Source organism: Mchenga conophoros, linkage group LG19, assembly GCF_057382185.1.
Source record: "Mchenga conophoros isolate Kocher_MC1m ecotype Shallow Benthic linkage group LG19, M_conophoros_male_GT1.1, whole genome shotgun sequence".
NCBI classification, from domain to species: Eukaryota; Metazoa; Chordata; class Actinopteri; order Cichliformes; family Cichlidae; genus Mchenga; species Mchenga conophoros.
Genome location: NC_140544.1, coordinates 12,334,562 through 12,356,477, shown reverse-complemented (window position 1 = coordinate 12,356,477; position 21,916 = coordinate 12,334,562). Strand labels below are relative to the sequence as shown.

At 44.1% G+C, this 21,916-nt stretch overlaps 1 protein-coding gene across 1 annotated transcript; it reads right to left on the bottom strand.

The window, feature by feature from the left end:
* Window positions 1-3,960: 3,960 nt before the first annotated feature.
* clic4 (CLIC family member 4) lies at window positions 3,961-21,916 on the bottom strand. The gene is made up of 6 exons (XM_085257074.1): window positions 21,577-21,916; window positions 11,003-11,112; window positions 7,815-7,940; window positions 7,381-7,487; window positions 6,419-6,600; window positions 3,961-5,780 (listed from the first exon to the last, which is right to left on the bottom strand). Exons 1-6 carry the CDS (start codon window positions 21,643-21,645, stop codon window positions 5,616-5,618), a joined length of 759 nt encoding a protein of 252 aa, XP_085113200.1. The 5' UTR covers window positions 21,646-21,916; the 3' UTR covers window positions 3,961-5,615.

Sequence of the window (21,916 nt, the reverse complement as noted above, 5' to 3'; positions counted from 1 at the left end):
TAAAACAGAATGGGGCAAAACTAAAGCTTCAATGAATAATAGATGGGGAAGTTTTCTCACTGAGACAAAGAAAGATCCAAGATTATAAATGTAGTCTGTGTGTCTTTGTAGTTTAGCTGACGTGCTGGCTCCCTCACACGGTGTGTAATAAAGAGAAAAACACACAGATGCACACATGCATGCCTGACCTCGGTCTAATTCTAACCTTAACTTGGAAACCAACTCTTAGCCCTCAAACACCTCTTTGAAGCTCGCTCCAAAAAGCAGAACTCTCCTCACTTTCCAAAAATGTCCTCAAGGTCTAAAACTCAAACTGCTCCTTACGAAGATAGACTTACAAAGCCGCACATTCCCAGTCTACATGTTTGAGAAATAACATTCGGCCCTCCTGGCCTCACCTTCATTACCCAATTACACTAATACACTCGCTGTGCTTGTAATGATTGTGTGGTCTGAACGATAGCCAGCCTTGTTGTGTTGGTTCTTACCTCACACACCAAAACACACATGGACACACACACATCTGTCTGTTTGCATCTGGGTGGATTTCCTGCCTGTGAATTACAAGTGGAGTCCGTGTCTTAGTGCTCACCAGTGAGCAGGCGGGCCATGAATCTCTGAGGCTGAAACATGACACTTTAATGAGCTGGAGGGCATCCAAAAATTTTACGCCCCCACACCTTTTTTTTTTTCTTCTCTTGCGAAAGTTTGGCTGCAATCAGCCCTTCAGAATGGGCTTGTTTATGCGTAGGAACAGTAGGGAATTGGCTGAAAACATCACCAAGTTTACTGCAAATGGGTGTCTTTGGGGGGGGGAGGTGGAAGCCACAGTGGGCGGACACCCACATGACACATTCCTTGCAGAAGAACAGAGCTGGAAACAAACATGTTTTGGTGCAAGGATTCCTGTAAATCTGTGTATCAGATCTCCAAATCCTGTAGACTCACAGCAACATATTTGAAGGTAAAGCAAGAAAGTCAAATAGATGTTTTTATTATCGTGCCGAAAACAAATTCCTGCTGAACTTAATTTGATTTCATTTTTAAGAGTTCAAAATGTCAGGCTGACCCGTACCTCTGTGGGATGCTTGGGATGTTTTTGTGCTACCGGTTCCAGTCATTCAGATGTGGATTTCCTCTCTGGCAGAGGCACACATCTGTTTTTGTTAAACACGAGTAAGCGGAAAATAAAACTAAACGCGATACCTCAAATTCCCGTTCAGGCCTCATTCACAGAAGGCTATAAATGGTTCCATAACTGCTACATGTCTACTTTTATTGCAGTGAAACTTTATTCTCACATCACAGCAACACGCAGAGAGACATTTATCACACCAGGAAAAGATAAATAATAACATAAATCTGCTGCTAATGTGAAATCAGGATCCTGATGCTGTGCACCTGGATAAACTGTGGTGCCGATACTCATTAGAAGTATGAGTAGCTTTGGACTTCTTTTCTTTTTCCCTGGCAGCTCCGTCTTCAGCATACCAATAATGACTCCTCCACACTTATCCAGAGCAATTCACTATCACCTCTCTTAGTTTTTCCCCTCTGATATAACCATTCCTAATCCTGTCCATATTTACATTTCCAACACAAATCTTAACATCACTAAGTTTCCTCCTCCTTTTTCTTAAATGGCACTGTTTCCAACACAGCCGCTCTCATCAGTTTGACACCGAGTATAAAAACTCATCGACCGCTTTACAGCTTTACAACATATTTCCATCTGTATTTCATTTCTTTGGAGCTTGTTTTTGATTGCCTTAAGGAACAGTAGACCTGCATAGGTTTTTCATCTTTTGTTAAACACATTTTATTTTATTTTATAGCGCCAAATCACAACAACAGTCGCCTCAAGGCGCTTTATATTGTATGGTAGACCCTACAATAATACATACAGAGAAAAACCCAACAATCATGGTTCTCTCCCTATGAGCAAGCACTTTGACGACAGTGGGAAGGAAAAACTCCCTTTTAACAGGAAGAGAACCAGGCTCAGGGAGGGGGCCATCTGCTGTGATTGGTTGGGGTGAGAGAAGGAAGACAGGATAAAAGACATGCTGTGGAAGAGAGACAGAGATTAATAATAAGTATGATTCAATGCAGAGAGGTCTATTGACTGTGTGCACGTTAGCATATGCTACTTGCGGAAACTCCTGTGGGGAGCTTTGTTTCCGGTGTCCTATTCGTGCCTGGTTTATGGTCCAAAACAAGTTAAGCAAATGAATGAATCAAGCGGCGATTTACATTTCTATAGATGTCTCGGGCATTTACCTAATATATCTGTAAATGATGTTCATCGACTTGTCGATATTTTTTCCCTGCACCTCAGGGCAAAAGAGAAAAGGGATTCAAATGTTATATTTCTCAGCTGTCCCTCGTTTATCCCGGGTGTTATGTTCTAAAAATAACCAGTGATAGGTGAAATCAAGTAGCCAATTTTATTTTTTGACGGTGCAAAACGTTTTGTGGACATCGTGGACATACAGTACTGCACTTCAGAGTCACACTGCAGCGATTCTGTACTGTACAGGAGAGACGTCACGGAGGAGATTGTCTGCAGCGATCGGGACGCAGGACACAATGTGATGTAAAAAAAAAAAAGCATGCAAACTTGCACTAAAAAATCTGCAAAACAGCGAGGTGAAAGGTGAACCGCGTTATTAGCGAGGGACCGCTGTAATTTTTAAGGTAAGCCACAACATACCCTTCGTACATACTAATGTATAGAAACCCTTACCAGCAATCATTCATTTTTTGTGTGGCTTTTTTCACGGTTTGTTAACATGCTGTGTAGGTGTGTACTTGACTAGCTGATATCGACATAACAGGGAAACATCTGGTTTGACTATTCTTCACCTGTAGTTTGAATGCTGAACATTTGCCTGTTTAGATCATGAGACCAGTCACTATACAGAGATGTGCTTCTGAATGTGGACGATGTGTCTTCTGCTGCAGTGATGCAGTTCTGCTTGTGTTGAGTGATGTAAACAACTGATCGATCTAAACGCTTTAAACGTCAAAATTGATCATTAGATTTTTTATGACACAACAGTGGTGAGTGTTCCCACCTTCTGCTCTTTGTAACTTAACGCGATCTGTCCGTTTTCAAGTTTTGGACATGATTTTGGAGGATATCGTCGCAGTAGCGATTGACTGCAAAGTAAAGCTACTGGAAATGTACAACCCCACATCCGGTCTCAAACCAGGAAGTTAGCATTTTCTCGTGCACAGGGTCAATTAACACACAGTGAAGAAATACTAAATGCATCATGGGAATCCCCCAGCAGCCTGCACCTATTACAGCATAACTAAAGGAGGATATGCTTTAGCAAAAAGGAAAGTTTGAAGCCTAATCTTGAAAGTAGAGATAGTGTCTGTCTCCTGAATCCAAACTGGAAGCTGGTTCCACAGAAGAGGGGCCTGAAAACTGAAGGCTCTGCCTCCCATTCTACTTTTAAATACTCTAGGAACAACAAGTAGGCCTGCAGTGTGAGAGCAAAGTGCTCTAATAGGGTGATATGGTACTACAAGGTCATTAAGATAAGATGGGGCCTGATTATTTAAGAGCTTGTATGTGAGGAGCAGGATTTTGAATTCTGGATTTAACAGGGAGCCAATGAAGGGAAGCCAAAACAGGAGAAATCTGCTCTCTCTTTCTAGTCCCTGTCAGGTTTTTCACACACATCTTGTCCTCTTTTTCATTCCAGCACATCTAGAGTGATGTTAGGGCTTTAACTATGCTTTTCAAATTCATCTTCCTGTTAGAAGAGGGCTCTCCCTCTCCACTTTTATCACCATAGCAGATCTTCACACTGATGGATTCAGACTGTCTTTATCTTACAATATAACGTTTAAGTGAATTTAGCTAGTTTCATTTGGTATCAGATGTTGCTTTGGGCTGTGAAATGTAACTGAAACACTGATGGTTTAAACAAACACACAAGCCCCGAGTGCCAATAAGAAGTTTATTTAATTCAGTCAATATTGTTAAAAAGAAAAAAAACAAAACAAAACAAAACAAAAAAACCCCAAAAACAATGACATAGCTTGGATATTTTCTTGGTACAACGCCACACTCGCGTTGTCATGAAATGATATCGTAAAACAAAAATCCTTCCTGCGAAACATCTGCAGAGAGAAACTAGTAAGGCAAAGAGGAGATGCGTTCTCTAGTGTTCAAATCCAAGCAGGCAAGAAAAAGGCCCACGTTTCCTCAAAGGTTCAGATGAAATGCTTTAAATTTACAATCTGAGCAATGAAAACAAATATTTACAATTCCCTTCCCATCAGATTTGTTTTATAACAAATTCACGAAAGGAAAAAAACAACAACAAAAAAACCCAAAACAAAACATGGCAAATGGGAGAAAACAAAAACAGGTTTTGCTTTATCCACACTAAAGCACTTTTTGGAGCTACTACATTCACTACCTCGGAGATCGATCTACATATGGACTGATGACAGAAATCTGCACAGCTGTTCCTTCATTGCTACTCTCCTCTATTCTTCTTTTTTAGTCATAAATATCTTTAGAGTTGCTTTTCGCGGTGCTCAACCCAACATTAGTGTCCTTCAACCTGTGTGTTATGAAGCAGGAGACTGAGCGTGTGTGGTTTCTTCATTTGTCATCCACAGTGAGACCAGAATAATGTGCCCCCCCCCCCATTTTTGGTTCATAACATATAATCCAAACTATGGCTACAGTAAGCACAATGTGTTCGATATGAGAAGAAACTCTACTGATTAAAACAGCCGCTTTCAAAGGCAATAATAAGCTACATACAGGTGAATATTTCTTAGACCTCAGGCTGCATTTTTCCTGCTGTTACTTCTGCAAGCAGTACGGGAAATTTCCTACAGTTCTACCGAGCTACAAGACTTGTGCCCACTTAGGGCAGTGAGGAAATCAGAGCATGGTTGCCAGGTAGATTTACCTGCAGTTACAAATATTCTCATTTATTTTAAACAGCTCAACATTAAAATAAAGCATCTCAGTTGATATGTCGACCACTTAGGTTTGGATTAGCTTCTATTTTAACCTGTCAAATACTTGAGCCAAAAAACACTGAAGCGTCAACACTGTTTACATGAACAAAGATGAGGGGAAAGAAAAAAAAGCTTCTTAGTCTTCAGAAATCCAAGAAACGGACGACAGTGAAATTTAAACAGACGACAGTGAAATACCAGCGTGTGGCCTTTCCCCCTGCATACGGAGGAAAGGTCAGCTTGAAGGTCACTTATCAGGGAGCGCGCTCGACTCCCAGCATCGACAAGCACTGACGTGCACGCCTGGCTGCTTCTCCGTCGCCTCACAACATTCATTGGCAAATGAAAAACAAAAAGCAATTAAAGGGGACAAACATGAGCGAGGGTGATTCAACTAAACAGACCTTCATAATGACCGGAAGAAAAAAAAAGAAATGAATGACCAAGGGTTCATGCATGGAGTTCACTCTAGATGAGGAGAGAAGGAAAAGAAGTCCAAAGTTGTTGTTTTTTCCTTTATGGTGAATGAGCACGTCAGTCCCGGTGCCGAGGATGGGGAGGTGCAGGGGAGTATAGAGAGGTGGTGAGGGGATGGAAGGAGGCGGTCGCGACGGAGGAGCTCATTTGACCAGCCTCTTGGCTACGTCTGCGTAGGCGATCTCGATCTCGTTGTCGCTGGGGCAGGTGTTGGTGAACTCTTCGCGCGTGTAGGCGTTGTTCAGGTACTTCCAGATGCCCGTCATCTCTTTGGGGATTTCGAAGCCTCTGTACTTCTTAGTCACCACCTGAAAGAATGACGCGAGTTGTTCAATCACACTGTTGATGCACAAGTTCCAAAAACTCCACAAATATGACACGTTAAAGGTTAACTGTTAAGATTTACCAAGGGAGCCGGGGTAGCTGGGTAATTTTTGAAGCAGAGCAGTGAAAAGTAAAAAGTATAGAGTGGCAACGGCACAACTTCTGATGATGCGCCAATATTTGCTAAAGCATTTTAATATATAACCTGCGGGAAAATGCTCTTAGTATTTTCTTGAAAATTAATTTCTAAAATGATCACAAACTAAGAAAATTAACTGCCCTGTAGAGATAAATTAGGACCTTTAAGTTTATTTCCAGAAGCATGAACAGCAGCCTCATTGCTGGTGACTGAAAAGCTTCAGCTCCGAACAACGAGCCGTTTCTATCCGACCAGCCCGAGCATGCAGGCAGGTGTTCTCCTTTATTCAGATTATTAGCCTGAGAATTACACGAGAACCATTTTCATTTATTCCAGTAATTGAAGCCAGTCCCTCCCTTGCAGGTGCAGCATGAGGCGAGCGTTTCCTCAAGTACAGCTTGTATGCTCTCTTCTTAAAAAAACAAACAAACATCTGATTTGGTGGTTAAATGACAACGCCTGCAGGTGTGTTTCATGACTCACCTTAACTATATGCAGTTTGGGCAGCAGGTTACAGTCAGCCAGGGTCATTTCGTCCCCATCCAAGAACTTGCGGTTAGAAACTTTGACGTCTTCTATGCTGTTGTGATCGATCTCATCGGGCAGCGGCGAGCGAAGATACTCGTCCAGCTTCTGCAGGGTCTTTAGCAGCCCGCGCTCTAGAGCTGCAAAGAAGGAGACGGTTACTGCAGAGCAACCACACGGTGGCAGCATTTCATCAAGAGACGCACACAGAGAGCACTTTATAAATATGAGAGCGCTTCAAATGCCGTCTGAAAAGGAATGCACAGGTGATAGTTTGTCCTCATATTCCACCCATCTACAGATACTAAACAATTCATTCCACAAATAGAAAGTATGTCATGAACACATACTAGGTGTAGTGGTTTGACAGTAGATCTAACCCGTAACTTATCACTGAACCATGACATTCACTCTCTAACTCTGTTGACATAGCCTTGGCTTTCACATCCAGCTCACTGTGGTTTGATATTTTCTCAGAGTGGAGATCAGCCAACTAAAACATGATATGATAAGTCTGTTTTTTTACATTCCAAAACATCATACTCCCACATTTCCCCCCAAAGAAGGACACAACGGGATTTCAAAGACAAAGGACTACTTTTTCTTCACATTATTCCAATAAAATATTAAATTTCTGATAATCGTTTACAGACTGTGGGCTACATAAATCTGGAACGAGGGTGAGGTTATGAGCACCAGTTCGCTCTCTGGATCATGGCTGTGCACTTTTCTAGAAAGTTCCAGGTGAGACTGGGAGCGAAAGGACAGGAGGAGGCAGCAGAACAAAAGCGCCGTGTGTTCCCGAGTCAGACTTTAATCCACCAATCCAGGCAGGGCTACCAGTGTCACCTAGCAACCAGTAAAGCACACTACACACTGAAGTCCTGCACCTTCCCGCGTGCATGCGTGTAAAGACTTACCCTCGTTCCCATCTGGTTTGGAGTTCTTGATGTATGCAGAAAACTTGGCAAAGATGTCCATGCCAGCGGTGTTTGACTCTGGATGTCTTGCACCAAGCTTGATGTACCTGCAAAATAAACACATATGAAGCCACGTGTGCTGCAGTTATTTTACGTTTTCTCTGTGCAGACATCATTAGAAAATAAAAATGAGCAAAGAACAGCTCAATAAAAGCTCCATTTACTACTGACAGACACCAACACTATAAGTGGAAGGCTCATAAAATGTGTTGACAATAAAATAAATACTGCAAAACTTTATTTAATCGTCATTTACAATCAACAAAAGGCTCTGTAATTAACTGCTCACGGTGCAGTTAATCATAAGTGGGGGGTGTTTGGTGTCTAGGTGTGGCAAGCAGTCATCGCAGGAGTTTGAAACAGAAAGCACTCACTTGGGCGGGGAGAGAACATCCTCGAGAAACTCCTCGATCTTGTTGACGTCAGTTTTGACCTCGCTGTTGAAGGTGATGAAGGGCGGGTGCGTGCCGGGGGCCAGGTTCTGGAGGTCTGCGGGCTTCCTGGGACACGGAGTGGAGAAATGTCAGTGGGCAGATGAAGGCAGAACCAATCCAGGAGCTCGTTTCTAACATGTAAAATCTGCTTTTATCCCCACAAAAGGAACCAGAGATTTAACTTAATACTGTGTGTATAATATACTGTGTAATTACTTTAAGTTCAAATATTTAAAGGGCTGCGTTTCTGCTGCGTGTTTTTTCAGACCTCTACAACCCCCCCTCCTCCTCCAGCTGGAGCCGCTGTGCTGCGAGTCTGTTTGTGTCCCCTTTTTTCCTCTGTGGCCTTCAAACCAGCACATTTGGTGCCAGATGTCTCTGGCAGGCAGATGAGGCTGACACACAAACAGCAATGAGCATGTGCTGAATGAGTCTTCAGTATAAAAACAACCAAACAGCAGTGACTCTGATGGGTTTGTGGGGACAGTCTAAACAGTGACTGATATTAATAATACCATCAACATCATTCATCCAACAGTGCAGGTTTTTTGAGTCCATGCCCATAATGATGGCGAGCTTTGGGACAAACCATTTAAGGGCAGAAAAAAGGGGAAATTACTTCAACTCTTTGGCATGTCAGGGGGAAGTGACATGCCCACCGATTATCACCAAGGAGCGAGGAAGAAACTGCCTCGAATCACAGAAAAACAGGAGAGCCTTGAAAGACGACAAGAAGAAATAAAACACCATATTTGACTTGGTTGCCATTCTACTGTTGACCCAAAATTACACCAGAATCTGTAGTACAACTAGTCCCACTTTCAGTTAAAATAAATAAAACAATCAGGTTCTTTGCAGGTTTTAAAATGAGAAACCCCCCCCAAAAAAACCCACACATGGCACGTCATGGTGTGTTGTTACCTATTCAACAAAAACCAGACGAACCGCAGAAAGTGTGTGAGACCAAGTACACCCCACCATTCAGTAACTTACAGAATCAGTCTTCTGCTTTGTTCAGATGCAGCTTCGCAAACCCAAACCGAGAGGGGAGGCTTTCTCCCAACTAGGGCTGGGCATATCATACGGTTCACGGTAATATCGGTATAATGTAAGGCAACGATAAGAAAATGAAATATCGCGATAGAATATGGGTAAAACACGCACGCCTTCGTTTTCATACGCACACGGTGGAAAAAGCATGGCGGCGACGGAGAATGAGAAGAGCGAAAGCGGATCGTTAAATGAAATAGAAGAACCAGAATTGGTTTGTAAAAATGCTGCAACTTCAGTGGTGTGGAACTGGTTTAGCTTTCGTCCGTAAGATACACAACAAAGCCCTATATTTGGTAGAGCGTGCTAGCGGGCCGACGTTATTACCGAACCGTTTTTATGTACACGGCGCTCAAAAATGTTTTAGTACGACTTTGCTAAGCTACGAAGCCGCACCGCTTGATGGATTGTCGGAGCATTACGGCTACCGTAGGCAGGAGCCTGGCGGAGTGATACGTACTGTGCTTCAACATAATATTACCGTATTGTGTGTGTATAACCTCTTTTTAAGTGTTGTGGATATTAAACATGGTTATTCTAGGATATGTCGGCCAGTTTCCAGGGAAATGCCTTTTGGTTAAACTGTCAGCGAGGAATTTGCACTGTTACATTTGTATATAACTGTAATGCACATGAAAAACAGCTGCTTGTTTAAGTGAAAATACATTGTTAGTGCAAAAAACCCACCAAAGTTGTAAAGTATTTTGTTTTGCTTCAGCTAAATCGTTATTGCAAATTTTCAAATATATATCGTGATAAATATTTTTGGCCAAATTGCCCTGCCCTACTCCCAACAACCCTTCCAAAGAGGCCACACTTTGCAGTTTTTCCTAACTTTGAACACATGCAGACTGACACCAAGTCAGGAAGTCCAAGCTGCAGCTCGTGGGATTTTTTTTTTGCAGTTTCCCTGCAGTTCTTGCACTTTTCCACTCAGCACTGCACGGTCTGACGGGGTCAGTATGCTGGGACACCCACTGCTGTGAGGATTCACAGCTGTGTTGAATGTTTGCGACTTGTGAATAATCTCTCTCACTGCAGAATGATGGGCACATTCTTTCACAGACTGATGAGCAGCAGCAGTTGCTTCTCTGAAATTACTGATGTTGTTCCTTCTTGACAGCAAACTGACAGAATTCAGCTTTTATAGCAGTGCTCACACTTCCTGATGATCAGTTACTCAAATGCATTTGATTAACTGGCTGCTACCTACCCAACAGAAACAAAAAGAAACAATAAAATTTTGTTTTTTGCTTCTGCAGCAAATATGGCCTTTCGCCAGCTACAGCAAAAGCAGTGGAGGTTAATCGCTGCCTCACACAGAGACTTTCTACCCGGGAGGAAAATATATGCAAAATACCCAAACCCATGCACTCATCCTGAATGTCAAGGCATGTGTGAAAATTAAGCCACTAGTCAAATGGCTCTCACTTTCCTCCTGTGAGCGGTCTAAAAAAAAAAAAACAAACAAAAAAAACAAAACAAAGGAAACACTTTTATCAAATGCATCTCTGCTGTTGCTGCAAAGAATAAACGACACTGTGGAAACCAGGGTCGGTAATCTTAAAAATCTAAAGACACAAAGAGAGACTGCAGAAACCAGGCGTCCATCTGACTGGTGGATACAGCTCAAAATAATCAGGCCTAACAAGTGGATAAACATTTAGGGAGTATTTAGATGAATCATACAGACGGAAACGTAGTCTGTTTGGAGCTCCTAGTACTGGAATCCACATGTGAAAGTGTGTTGGCTTGCAGCTGGCAAGGAAAAACAAAATTGCAGAGGATCACTGATCCCAGTGGTTTTAAAAAAAAAAAAAGACAGTTGCCCAACAAATTCTAGGCAGGAAGTGAGCAGAGTCAAGAATCTTAAAATAACCTCTCCAGAGTCTGAATGTTTAGTTTCCCCCAATTTTCCCTGGCCTGGGAAGGGGTCATGGGAAAACCAAATAAGCAGTGGGGAAGCAGCGAGTGTGTCAGAGGTGGGGCTGGGAAACACCCAGGAACGCTCCAGTAGGCTAACAAAGAAGGAAAAGTGATGGAACAGATGATTATAGAGGAAAGAGAACAGCGCTCACCTCTTTAGATCCACAGTAGTGACGTTGAAGACGACTCCTTTCAGCCACAGAATCATGAAGAGTCTCTGGGAGAAGGGGCAGTTCCCAATGCTCTCGCCATCACTTCCTGCCTTCAACAAACACACAGACAGAGGAGCAGGATTAACCACCAGAAACATATTCCAGGTACCAGTCCTGAGAACTGAGTACACAAAAGATGGGTGGAAGCATCTCACATTTAATTACCACTGGCATACAACCCAATCTAGCAGACAAAGATCTAAAAGCACCTATGACTGGTTCCCATGGCCGACAGCACTTTGCTTACTGTTTAGTCCAAAACACAAACAGGTCCTGATAACCTTTTCAGCTGTACTGCACAACCTGGGCGCTTTGCTGCGCTCACCCACAGGGGCCCGTTTCACACAATGACTCTTTCAGACTCGAGCAGGAGGCAAAGACTGACGAACAAACTCACATGCCTTTGAAGGCGTCTGCACACTTCCCCCTTCCATTTGGAGAACCACAGCCTAAGAGCAACAGGAAACTTGTAGAGTGATTAAGGCTCAGATAGCCTTGTGCTTCCTTCTTAGCCAGACTGCACAAAAACAAGGCCGAGTTGTGGGGGGAACGAGATCAATGGAAGTGGTGTGCGCTCCAAATGAATGACGCACACTCATCGTTTAGCGATGGGAAGGAGCGCGGTAAAGACGCTATTTGGATATTAAATTTAATCTGTTTCAAACAAACAAATCAATAGCAGCTCAGCTTAAGTACTGTAAAACTAGGGAATGATGCAGCAAATTAATCTGCGCACAAACACACACAGCAGGCTGTTTTATTAGTTTTACACCACATGGGCACAAATATCATCTGGACTCCACATCAGAAGGCAGAGTAAGCGTTTCATCTGATTAAGAGTTTTACACGGTGTCATAAAGAAATCCTGCTTCCTTTCTTTTCTTAATTGTCATTTTTAAAAACATGCATTGAGAAAAATGGCATTTTCTTTGTTCTTCCTCTTCAATATTCACAAAAGCAGACACACAACAACCTCCATCATCCAGCTCGTGCGCTCTGTGGTGACCAACCCTGCCAAGCTATTCTATTAACAAGGACATACATGGAGGTCATTGAAACCCTGGCATTCTGGAATTCACTCATTCATTCAGTGGATGACTGTAGCAGAGCCTCTGAATAAGCTGAATGTCATTTATTTTTTGTTGTCTGCCTCGTGTGACGTCACTCGCTGCTCATTCCCTTCAGCTTTGCTTCTTTCGTCCTTTTCAGCCTTTTTCCACCTGCACAGAGGCGTCTGCTATACCAAGTAATGCAAAAGATATACAAATCACACATAAATACCACCGATTTGCAAAAGGGTGCTGAATGAACATAAGATTCAAATGATTTTTAACTTTACAAATATATATTTGTTAATGTCAGATCTGCAGGTCCTCAATAGGGCACTTTGTTGTGCAGGGTTCAGTCAGTGCAGCAGCTCCTTGCTGCTGCGGACAGGCTGGCTGCTGTTGTCCTCTGTGTGACGCCCAGTGAGACGGCTCTGTTTGATCTGCCTGCTGGCTCCCATTGTACTGCCACTGTCCTCTCCCTCTCTGAATTCAATTTCTGAAAAGCTTGGATTAGATCACTGCCATTGTTTAGCAAATGAAAGTCCCCTTTTCACATTACACGATTCAATTCCAAAATAAGGCTTTAGCCCTGAGGTGCTGGACTAGCATTAGCTGAACCTAAGGGGATCAGAAAGACATCAATGGGATGATTACTCCATTTTCCCCGCAGCGCTACACCTACAGAGAAGCATTCAGGTCTGCATCAAGGGTGGTAACGCAGCACAGCAACTGTTCCCATGGCAATGGCCAGAACGTATGACATGGAAAGCAATGCATGCATTGTGAAAAGGATTACAATGCACAGGTGAGCGGTCTGCAGCCGGCTCTCTTTTGGTGGTGATAAAATGCAAATACACTGTTGAATGTCATTTGTAAAGATGTTACCACTCAGTGAACCGCTTTCAAGGAGAGTTCATCAGAGTTCTGCAGGTCGAGTGGTGAGACAGGAGGCCACAGCAGCTGAGAAAGACATTTCATTTTTTCCTTCCTGTCTCAGTGCGATTTCAGGTTCTGGGCATTCAGACTCCTACTCTCTGGACTCTGCAGCAGAGCAGGCTGCAGACACAGAGAGAGAGATTACAGGAAACCAGAAGGAAACTGGGGATCATGTGGTGCTAACCAACAGGAGGGAGAACAAGTGGTAACGGATGCTTAAAGCGTGACGAAGAGGAAAGATAGTAAGCTTCAGTGTGCTTTTTGGCCCTCTTGTTTCTTCCTCCTCCTTCTCTTCCCTCTTTATCCCTTACCCCTTATCCTGGGCCCCTCTGTGGAGTCAGAGGGGGGTTGGGCATTTGGAGAGGAGGGAGAAACTATTCCAGAAATGTCCTGTTCCTCCCGCCGAAGATGGCGCTTTGTTTAGTTTAAGCAGTGATGCTGGCGGAGCTGCATTTCCGACGTGCTCCTCGGGAGCAGCTGCTAGGCACTAAATGAACTGTAAGAACGGCTTTTGATTGACATTTTAAGCACTTCTGCTTTTAAAATAGCCGAAATAAATCCAGAAGGATCAGAAAACCTTAGATTTCGTGTTTTTCTTCTAATATGGAGCCTATGGGCCCAACTGACACTTTCCAGAAAGCCTATATTAAGGTGTGACATTCAGGAAAGGGCTTCAACACAAAGCACTTTCTGTTTGTAGATCGTCAGGTACGTCATCAGCTAGCAGGCAAAAAAAAGGCAATAAAACTCTGGAGTTAGGGGGAGAAAATCTTTAGAAGGCAAAGCCCACGAGTTTGGAAAGAAGCACATTTTACAAGTAGTACACAGATTCACACAAATCGGCTGCAATAACGTTTGGCCCACAGCAGCAACAGCTGACTGCTGCCAACAGGCTCTCCAGCTTTATTTTAGGCTCAGTGGATGGTAAGTCAGCAGATGCTTGTTTATTTAATCCCAGCGCACACAGCTGCTTGATGAAGGGTGTGAGTCATGTTTAATCTTGGATGTTATCTAGGAGTTCAGGACAGCGTGACGCATCGATGAGCACATTGAGGGTGGGTCTGGGTGGGCAAACACACGCAGCCTTCTCCAGCCAGTGAGATCATACCTCTTATCACTTCCCCTTTCTTCGTGGAGCCAGTGATGTAACAACTAAGCCAAAACACACAAAGTGGTCCTTTCTACCAGCCACTCCCACAAACTCAAGTTTTCCTTGCTAGCAAAAGAATTCCAAGACACAGCAAGTTGACCAAACCGATATTTAGAACAAAACACACAGAGGAATGCAGGCAGCGGTACCCAGGACAACCGGCACAAACTGGCTCCAAGTGTGTGACATGGAGGGAGTGCACACTAGTTTCCGTTAAATCAAAGAGAGCAAGTCATCTTTTATAGCCTGGAAAGCCCAGGTGAGCTGCATCAGCTGATGACCTTCTCATGTCAGCCAATTACCAGCAGGAGTAGGCCAGGACTTCCTTGGGGACACTGGAAGGGCCATGACAAGCAGCCAACTCGTCTTGAACGCGCTGAGGTCACACCGCTCATCGCTTCCTCATCGACGTTTTTTCCTATTGGATGGTTCAACATTACTTCCCTTGCCAGGCGTCAGCGGGGATATTAGCAAAGTGTCATGTTTCTTTGTGTATTATTGTACAACGCCAGCTCACGGTTGGCTCTCAGATGCTACACAGCCACCCCTCACTAGCCTGGGCTGCACCCCAGGAGATCGAATCAAGTAAGGTGGAAATTACTTTTCAACATCCTTCATTTCCAACATCAAAGCACTGCAGAACCACGCTGGGTTGTGAGGCTTTCATCCACCTTAAAGTGGGGATAACACTCAGTTGAGACCTCTTTGAAATCTACATGAAGTGCATAGCTGGTGCTGTGCAGTGTAATATCCTCCTCTTGTAAATATGGTTTTTAATCCCAACAATCTCCATACCCTCATGATCACAAATAAATAAATAAAATTAAAAGTTAGAAGGCATTTAAAGATCTCCACGAAGCCTCTCACTCTAGCAGACCTGCACACCTGAAACTATAACATGAAGTCGAGTCTGTGTGCAGTTTTATCCACAAAAATCCACTCAAACGTTTAAAATGCATTTTCTTTACTTAAGAATCTGATTAATGGTTTCAAATCATCTAAAGTCACACGCAGTATCCGTAGAGACAACGTTCAACTTCATCCATCCATCGCCTGTTGTGTGTCATATTTAAATCACTAAGCCAGTCAGGAACCTGGTAATGTCGCCCAACAGATCTCAGCAGTGATGACAAGGATTCCTGAACGTTTCATTGCCATCTGAGCTCTTAAAGATGGCTGTACTTTTAACTGGGACGCAAGGTATCCTTTTATCCACTGCAGTCCAATAACATTTTACAACCTGGCACATAAAAGAGTTGCTCAATGTGCAACAACACCTTTCTCTCACTCACAGAAAGGCTCTCATCATTATCTAAGACAGACATTCCTTTTCTAGAGCAGCGGTGTGATATCACAGCTTCTACAGTGAGCAGCTGAGGACAATGATCCTGTTCATGCTGGGCCCAGTCCTCCCAATCTCTGCTCACCGCCTAATTTTAGTAACGTGGCGGCCCTCGCCTTCCCCTCCCCGCACTTCACATTCTAAATAGGTTGGGCTGCTCAGCGAGTTCAAGCCACACTTGACCGAATAAGGAACTGACGAAGTAGCGAGCTCTGGAGCTCGGCTGCTTCGACACACTGCAGGAATGTCCGTTTGAGGGTGGGCAGCCCTGCTAGCGTCATGGCAGCGCCTCTCCCTGTTTGCTGGACACACACTCACACACGTATAGGCCAAGGTAGGATTAAAAGAAGCTGGACCCAAAAACTGCCCGCTGTTTGTCAGCTTACGCTGGCATTGAATGATTAAGCTAAACAGAGTCAGGCTGGAATTCATGAGACACACTGTCAGACATGGCAGGGTGAGGGTCAGCTAAAGAACCACAGCCAATTTTAGTATTTAACAATGTAAAATAACTGAAAATACAGAAGTTCTGCTGTAGCATTTTCTCCAGAAACTTTCCTAGTTGTACATGAACTGACTCTGTATATGTCACCGCCTTATTCATAAGCTGACTTCTATGAATAAGACACCAAAAGGAATAAAAACAATAATATGTTCTTATTTTATTTGGAAAGGATCTAATTTTTATCAAGTTTTATTTAAGAATAAAATAAAAATCTGTTTTAAAAACTTTTACACACAAACTATCCAGTGTTTGGACTTCTGAGACATTTTATAGACCAAGCTGATCATAAAGAAGATATAAAAACATAAAGTAGATTATGGATAACAAAAAAAAAAAACAACAACAAAAAAAACAAAAACAAAACAGCATTTTTATGTTAATACCAAGCAGCCTGTCAAGTCTGCCCAAATAAATCAATCTGAATTCAGCAGCCGTTTGATGAAAATCAGAAAAAGTAAGAAATGAAGAGGAGCAATAGTTCAACATGTGAAGTAAGTTTTAGGTACTTAAAAGGGTTCCTGGCAGACTGACCAAATCAGCCGGTCAGATTTGACCTCCTGGTTGAATCACTCCAACCTGAGACACTGTGGGTGCCCGAGCGCGCAGGGGAGTCGGATTCGGCTGGGACATGGAAACATCGCAACATCCTCTCTGTGGCTGTGACTCAGGCTGACATCACTCAGGGGAAAACTTAAGACTTCCACTGAGACACAGGCCTACTGTTCACAGTCAGATTCAGTGGAAAGTTGTGGAAAGCTGACGTCTAAATGAGGCTTACTCTTGCTGTGGCAATGATGTAAGTTTACTGAATAACCAGAGGAGATAAGCAGCAGCCAGGTCAGGTTTCTCCAGGCCCAGGGTGAGTGGAAGTGATGAGTAATGCAGATCCAAAATGAAGGCAGAGCAGACAGTAAATGTGGGAGACGAGCATGAACCGACTGACTCCTCGCTCTGCTGTTTTTTTTCCAAGTATCTAATACAAACAATAAGCTGCATACTCAGGTTGGCCCCGACCCCACCTCTGCAAAAATTTCACTGACCATAAAGGGAGACGCGCTCTTACTCGCAAACACAAAAGCCAAATGTTTGCGTTGTTCCTGCCCGTTTCTCCTCACACTTTCCTTTGAAATGACACAAAACTGGTTCCTGAAAAAGCCTTTAACAGTAAACTTGAAGTCTGCCTGCACAGTGATGTAATTAAAGCAACCCCGAACCCTGTAGTGATTTCTTCAGGACAAAAGCCCCGTCTAGACAGCTATGACCCTTTGGCATCAACACATCCTTAGTGTGCCATTACCACACATGCCAGATACATATATGGCAGCAGAAGCCCAGACCGTGGCTACACAAACACCAGCCACATCATCAGGATAGACTCTGACCCACCGGCGAGCTGCATTTCAGTGCCTGTCTGGTGCATGATCAACAGTTTTTGTTTTACACCATCATAAAAATCTAACATGCAAAACACTCATGGACAAGCCTGACTTTGCATTTCCACATATACAAATGTTTGCCGCAAGTAAAGCATCAAGTCAGCAATAAGCATGCACCTTCATCAATGATTGGGATTACAGTCAGTACTGATGTAGTGCATGTAGTTTAACCTCTGAAAATAAAGGTAATAGAGGAGCTACAGCCAGAGGCTGCGGCAGGTACAGCCTTAACAATAATAGTATAACACATGACTCAGTGATTGGATCCATTCCGTGCTGCTCTGGACTGACCTCATTTCCGGTCATTGAAAAATGCTTTATTAACCATCGGCTTCCTGACTGAACAGCACAGAAATGAGACCAGCTCTTCCGCCCCTCAATGAGATGACTCAAGCTTTTAAATTTGAACATCATTTACATAAGAGCCATTTATTTAGGTACAACTAGGGCCGTGTTGCTTAAGTACATGTTATAGTCCACTGGCAAGAACATAAATTAACTTCTGAGTGGTTCCAAAGCCCCAGTTCAGATTGGTGTAATAACACACTGCCAGATCGATTAGGCCAGTGGCCAGAGAGTCAGTCAACCAGACAGTTACAAAGAAGAAGTTGTGACAGGCCAGGTGCTGCAAAAGCAAGTCCATGGTGCAGAAACGAGGACACACAGCACAAGCTCAGCAAGCTCCACACCACTAACAAGCCATTAATCTCTGTCCTCTAACTCAAGATGCTGACTGCAGCGTTACTCACAAAAAATAAAGCGCTCTATTGATTTTCCTATAAAGAAACAGCACTTAGCTCCCTAGAATACCACCCGAGGGACAAAGGAACGGTTTATTTTATGCTGAAAAGAAACAAACAATAAATGGAACCTCGCTGCTAAGGGTAGCGATACTAAACCTTTCAAACTACCGACATTTTAACGGTTACAGCTTTTGGGTGAGCAGTGCATTGTTACGAGCCGCAGTATATAAGCCATGCATCTGACCGTCACATGCTCCAACTGATTGCACAACATGATGAGCCGATCTTGGCCAGGCCTGCAAACAGCTCAGAGTGTAACGCGTTAAGATGAAGTTAAACCCGAGCTGTCATTGTTCTCTTTTACAGACCGAGCTAACAACGTTTTAGCCTCCTTGACCGCACAGAAGCGCTGCATAGCTGTGAACTCCTCTCTGGGCTTTGTAGGCCTTCATCTCCACTGTAAACAGTCTGCCACCCAGACCTAAAAGCACTTCTTGAACATGTTTTCAACCTCTGCTGGCCTGAGAGCTGGAAGCAGCATAAGGCTTTGCGACCGGTCGTGTGACCCTGGCACAGTCTCAGCCAGCAGACGCACAAATGCGAGTGGAGATAAAGGCTGTTTGTTTCCTTTGGCTCATCTATATTCCACTCACTGTCATCCACCCATGATCATATGCTGGTGCAGAATGACTCATTTGCATGCATGTCCCGAATTAATTCAGAGAATCTTCGTAAGGAAAATTGAATAAAACATACAGAATCATTTGAGTGCAAGTTATGAACACAAAAACAACAATGAAGAATGTAAAGAACCAGCATGGCTGTGCTCCCATCTTATGCACAGCTTTGCATTTACATGTTGTTGCTGCATCCTGTCACCAGGTGGCAGTACCAAAAACATGTGGAATAACCATAAACAGAATAAGGTTAGAGGAGAGTCGCCTTCTACCGTGATAGCCCCCAAAACCAGCAGAAGGGTTGGAGCTGAATGCCATCAGGGCGGGAAAGCTGATCGTCAGAGAAGGAGATGAAGTTGGCGAGGAAATAATGTGAGAACCGTTGAAGAGCAGAATGATTGTGTTAAATGTGAGGATTTAGAGGTTGCAAGTGTGAATCTTTCAGGTTACATTTGTAGCCCGAGCCCGACTGACCAATCACATTTAAGCAGAGGTTAGTTTTATTCACAGAAAAGCCCAACAGTTGGCGTGACCATGGAAAGGGGACCGACAGGAGACAGCACCATTACCACAAAACACTGATCTGCAATGCTCTGCGCTTAGGTCAAAGCAGTCTAATGTGCTCCCAAGTCTGGATGATGTCGTGATTAAGAGGAACAATTTCAAATAAATACAAATACAAAAGATAGATACAAGCTTTATTCTCCCATTTAATTACGACATCTCATTTAGTATTCTAATGTGTTGGGTGGATGCTAGGAAGTCACCCTCCACAGCCCAACAGCTACTTGTGATCAAAAACAATATCTAACCTGCTGCGCTGTGATGAGGTCAAGGGTCGATCCTCCCACTTACAAAGTCATCACATTGTGCTGATGTGACAGAGCAATAAACGGAGACAACACGAGCTTCACCTCCCCACCCTCGATGAGCCCACTCCAAGTGTTCCCATAGCAGTTTGACAACTGTTGCTATAAACACTGGTGGTAAAAAGCTGCAAGATAATCGAACAGTCTCTGAACTGGGTGAGCCAGCTACTTTTAATGAGTAAACAGTGGACACTGTGGCAACTGATATTACGGAAGCATAATTAGTCAGCTTTGATATGTGGCAGAGGCCTAACAGATCTGACAGCTGTGTGTGGAGAGCACACACACACACACACACACACACACTTTGTTATCAGCTGTTCCCAGAGGCCCAGCTAACAGCAATGTGCCTATGGCAACCTGCATGCCAGCCATTGTCTCCCATGGCTGTGTTTAATGCAACACAGTGAAAACGGCTGCATGAATAATAGATGTGTACAAGTCAAACTCTGGTACATGCAACACGGAGCCATGTGAGAGGGAGTGAAGGGAAACGCTAGCACACTTCCACGCAGACGTGTCCAGAAGATACACAATGAAGAAACTTCTGGCTGCGCGGGCTAGAAAGGGAGGGGTTGGGAGGGAAGAGCCGGCCACAAGTGCAAACCTTCCAGGCCTCGGGATGATGTAACCTCTCCTGTAGGCAGTGAAATGCAGTAGTAGAAGCAGCACTGGACGGTTTGTTCCTGTAGTTTTACGCTGAGGAGACCTCCTCTTTAAACTCAGAGTCTACAAAAGCACCACAAACAGGACGGAGGCGGGGTTTGTACTGCATCCAACTGATATGATGTAATGGAGGTGGTTCTCCTAGATAGGGATCCCTTTATAAATTGGGCTTATCGAGGGTAATTGCTCTCATATGTAGCATGTATCAGTGTTTTCAAAGCCGCAATCATCCACTGTTACTGTTATGAGCCTGCCGTTTTGGTCAGTGACACCCTAACGTACCAACACCCATAAACTCCACCACCTAATTCGCTACCCCACAGCCTCCTCCCACTACCCCAGCCCCCTTCAGTCCCAGTGTGCTTCTCCCTCTATTCTTCCTGGTGCCATTTTCCCGCTCTGGGAAGCATCAGGCTCAAAGAAAGAAAGAAAAAAAAAAACAAAAAAAAAAAAAACAGGCATCCACCGCCACCACCTCCACCAGGGTCTCCACTGAGCAGGAGATCATCCATTAAGCTACCCAACTGCCCGCTTTAAACAATTTTAATGAAAATGCACCAACAGCATTGTCTGCCACACACTTTCTTTTGTGTGTGAAACAAAGCTGGAAAACTGGTGAAGCAGTTTGTCCTTCAGGCTCTTTGTTGCTTTGGTGAATCAAACATCAAACACCCTGCACTCTTATTTAAAGCTGAACCAGGGTCAGTTCTCATACCATCTACCACTTAGTGCCCCAAACACGAAAATGCAGCTGCAGCATGTATCCCACTGTCGGGTGGACTCTTGTGAAGCACAGCTGCCGGGCTTTTGTTGCAGAATTAGCGCCCAGTTTTCAGCACGGCAGGTTGATCTGCACCCACGCTGAGGGGTGGAGAGGTGGGAGATGGCCGTATCCGCCCTGCTGGTGACACTGCGGGCTCCACATGGCCACAATGGCAAAGAGGTTTATGGATGTAAATGAACATGTAGCCCCGAGCCTCTCAAACACACGCCTCCATACAGCCGTCCTGCGTGGAGACACTATATGTGCAAATCTCTAACATTACTCGCTTTCGAGGCAGAAATAAAGCGCGTGAGAGCACAATGCGCAGATGTGGGTTAAGCCAAGTGAGAGAGAGAAAAACTTATCCTGCGGTCTTACCTTCACAAACAGCTCGATAACGGGCTCATTATCCGCCTTCACTCCGTTCTGCGGGACCGACAGCGACATGGTAGCTGCTGCTCTGAAGTTTCTCCTCACAAAGATGAGTTTTCCCCGCTACCACGCCCGACTTAGCTCTTATCCGCCTCCCCCCTTTTTGCGCACTCAATCCCGAAGACGCCTTTTTCTTCCCTCCAGGTTCTGCAGAGCAAAGCGGACCAGAGCAGCGGCGCCTTCCAGACAACAGAAATGTTTCCAGGCTACACACGTACGGCTGACCCGTCACAGGATCTATCTGCTGGGTGGGTGGTGATGGTGACGAGGACGGCGTGAAGAAGCT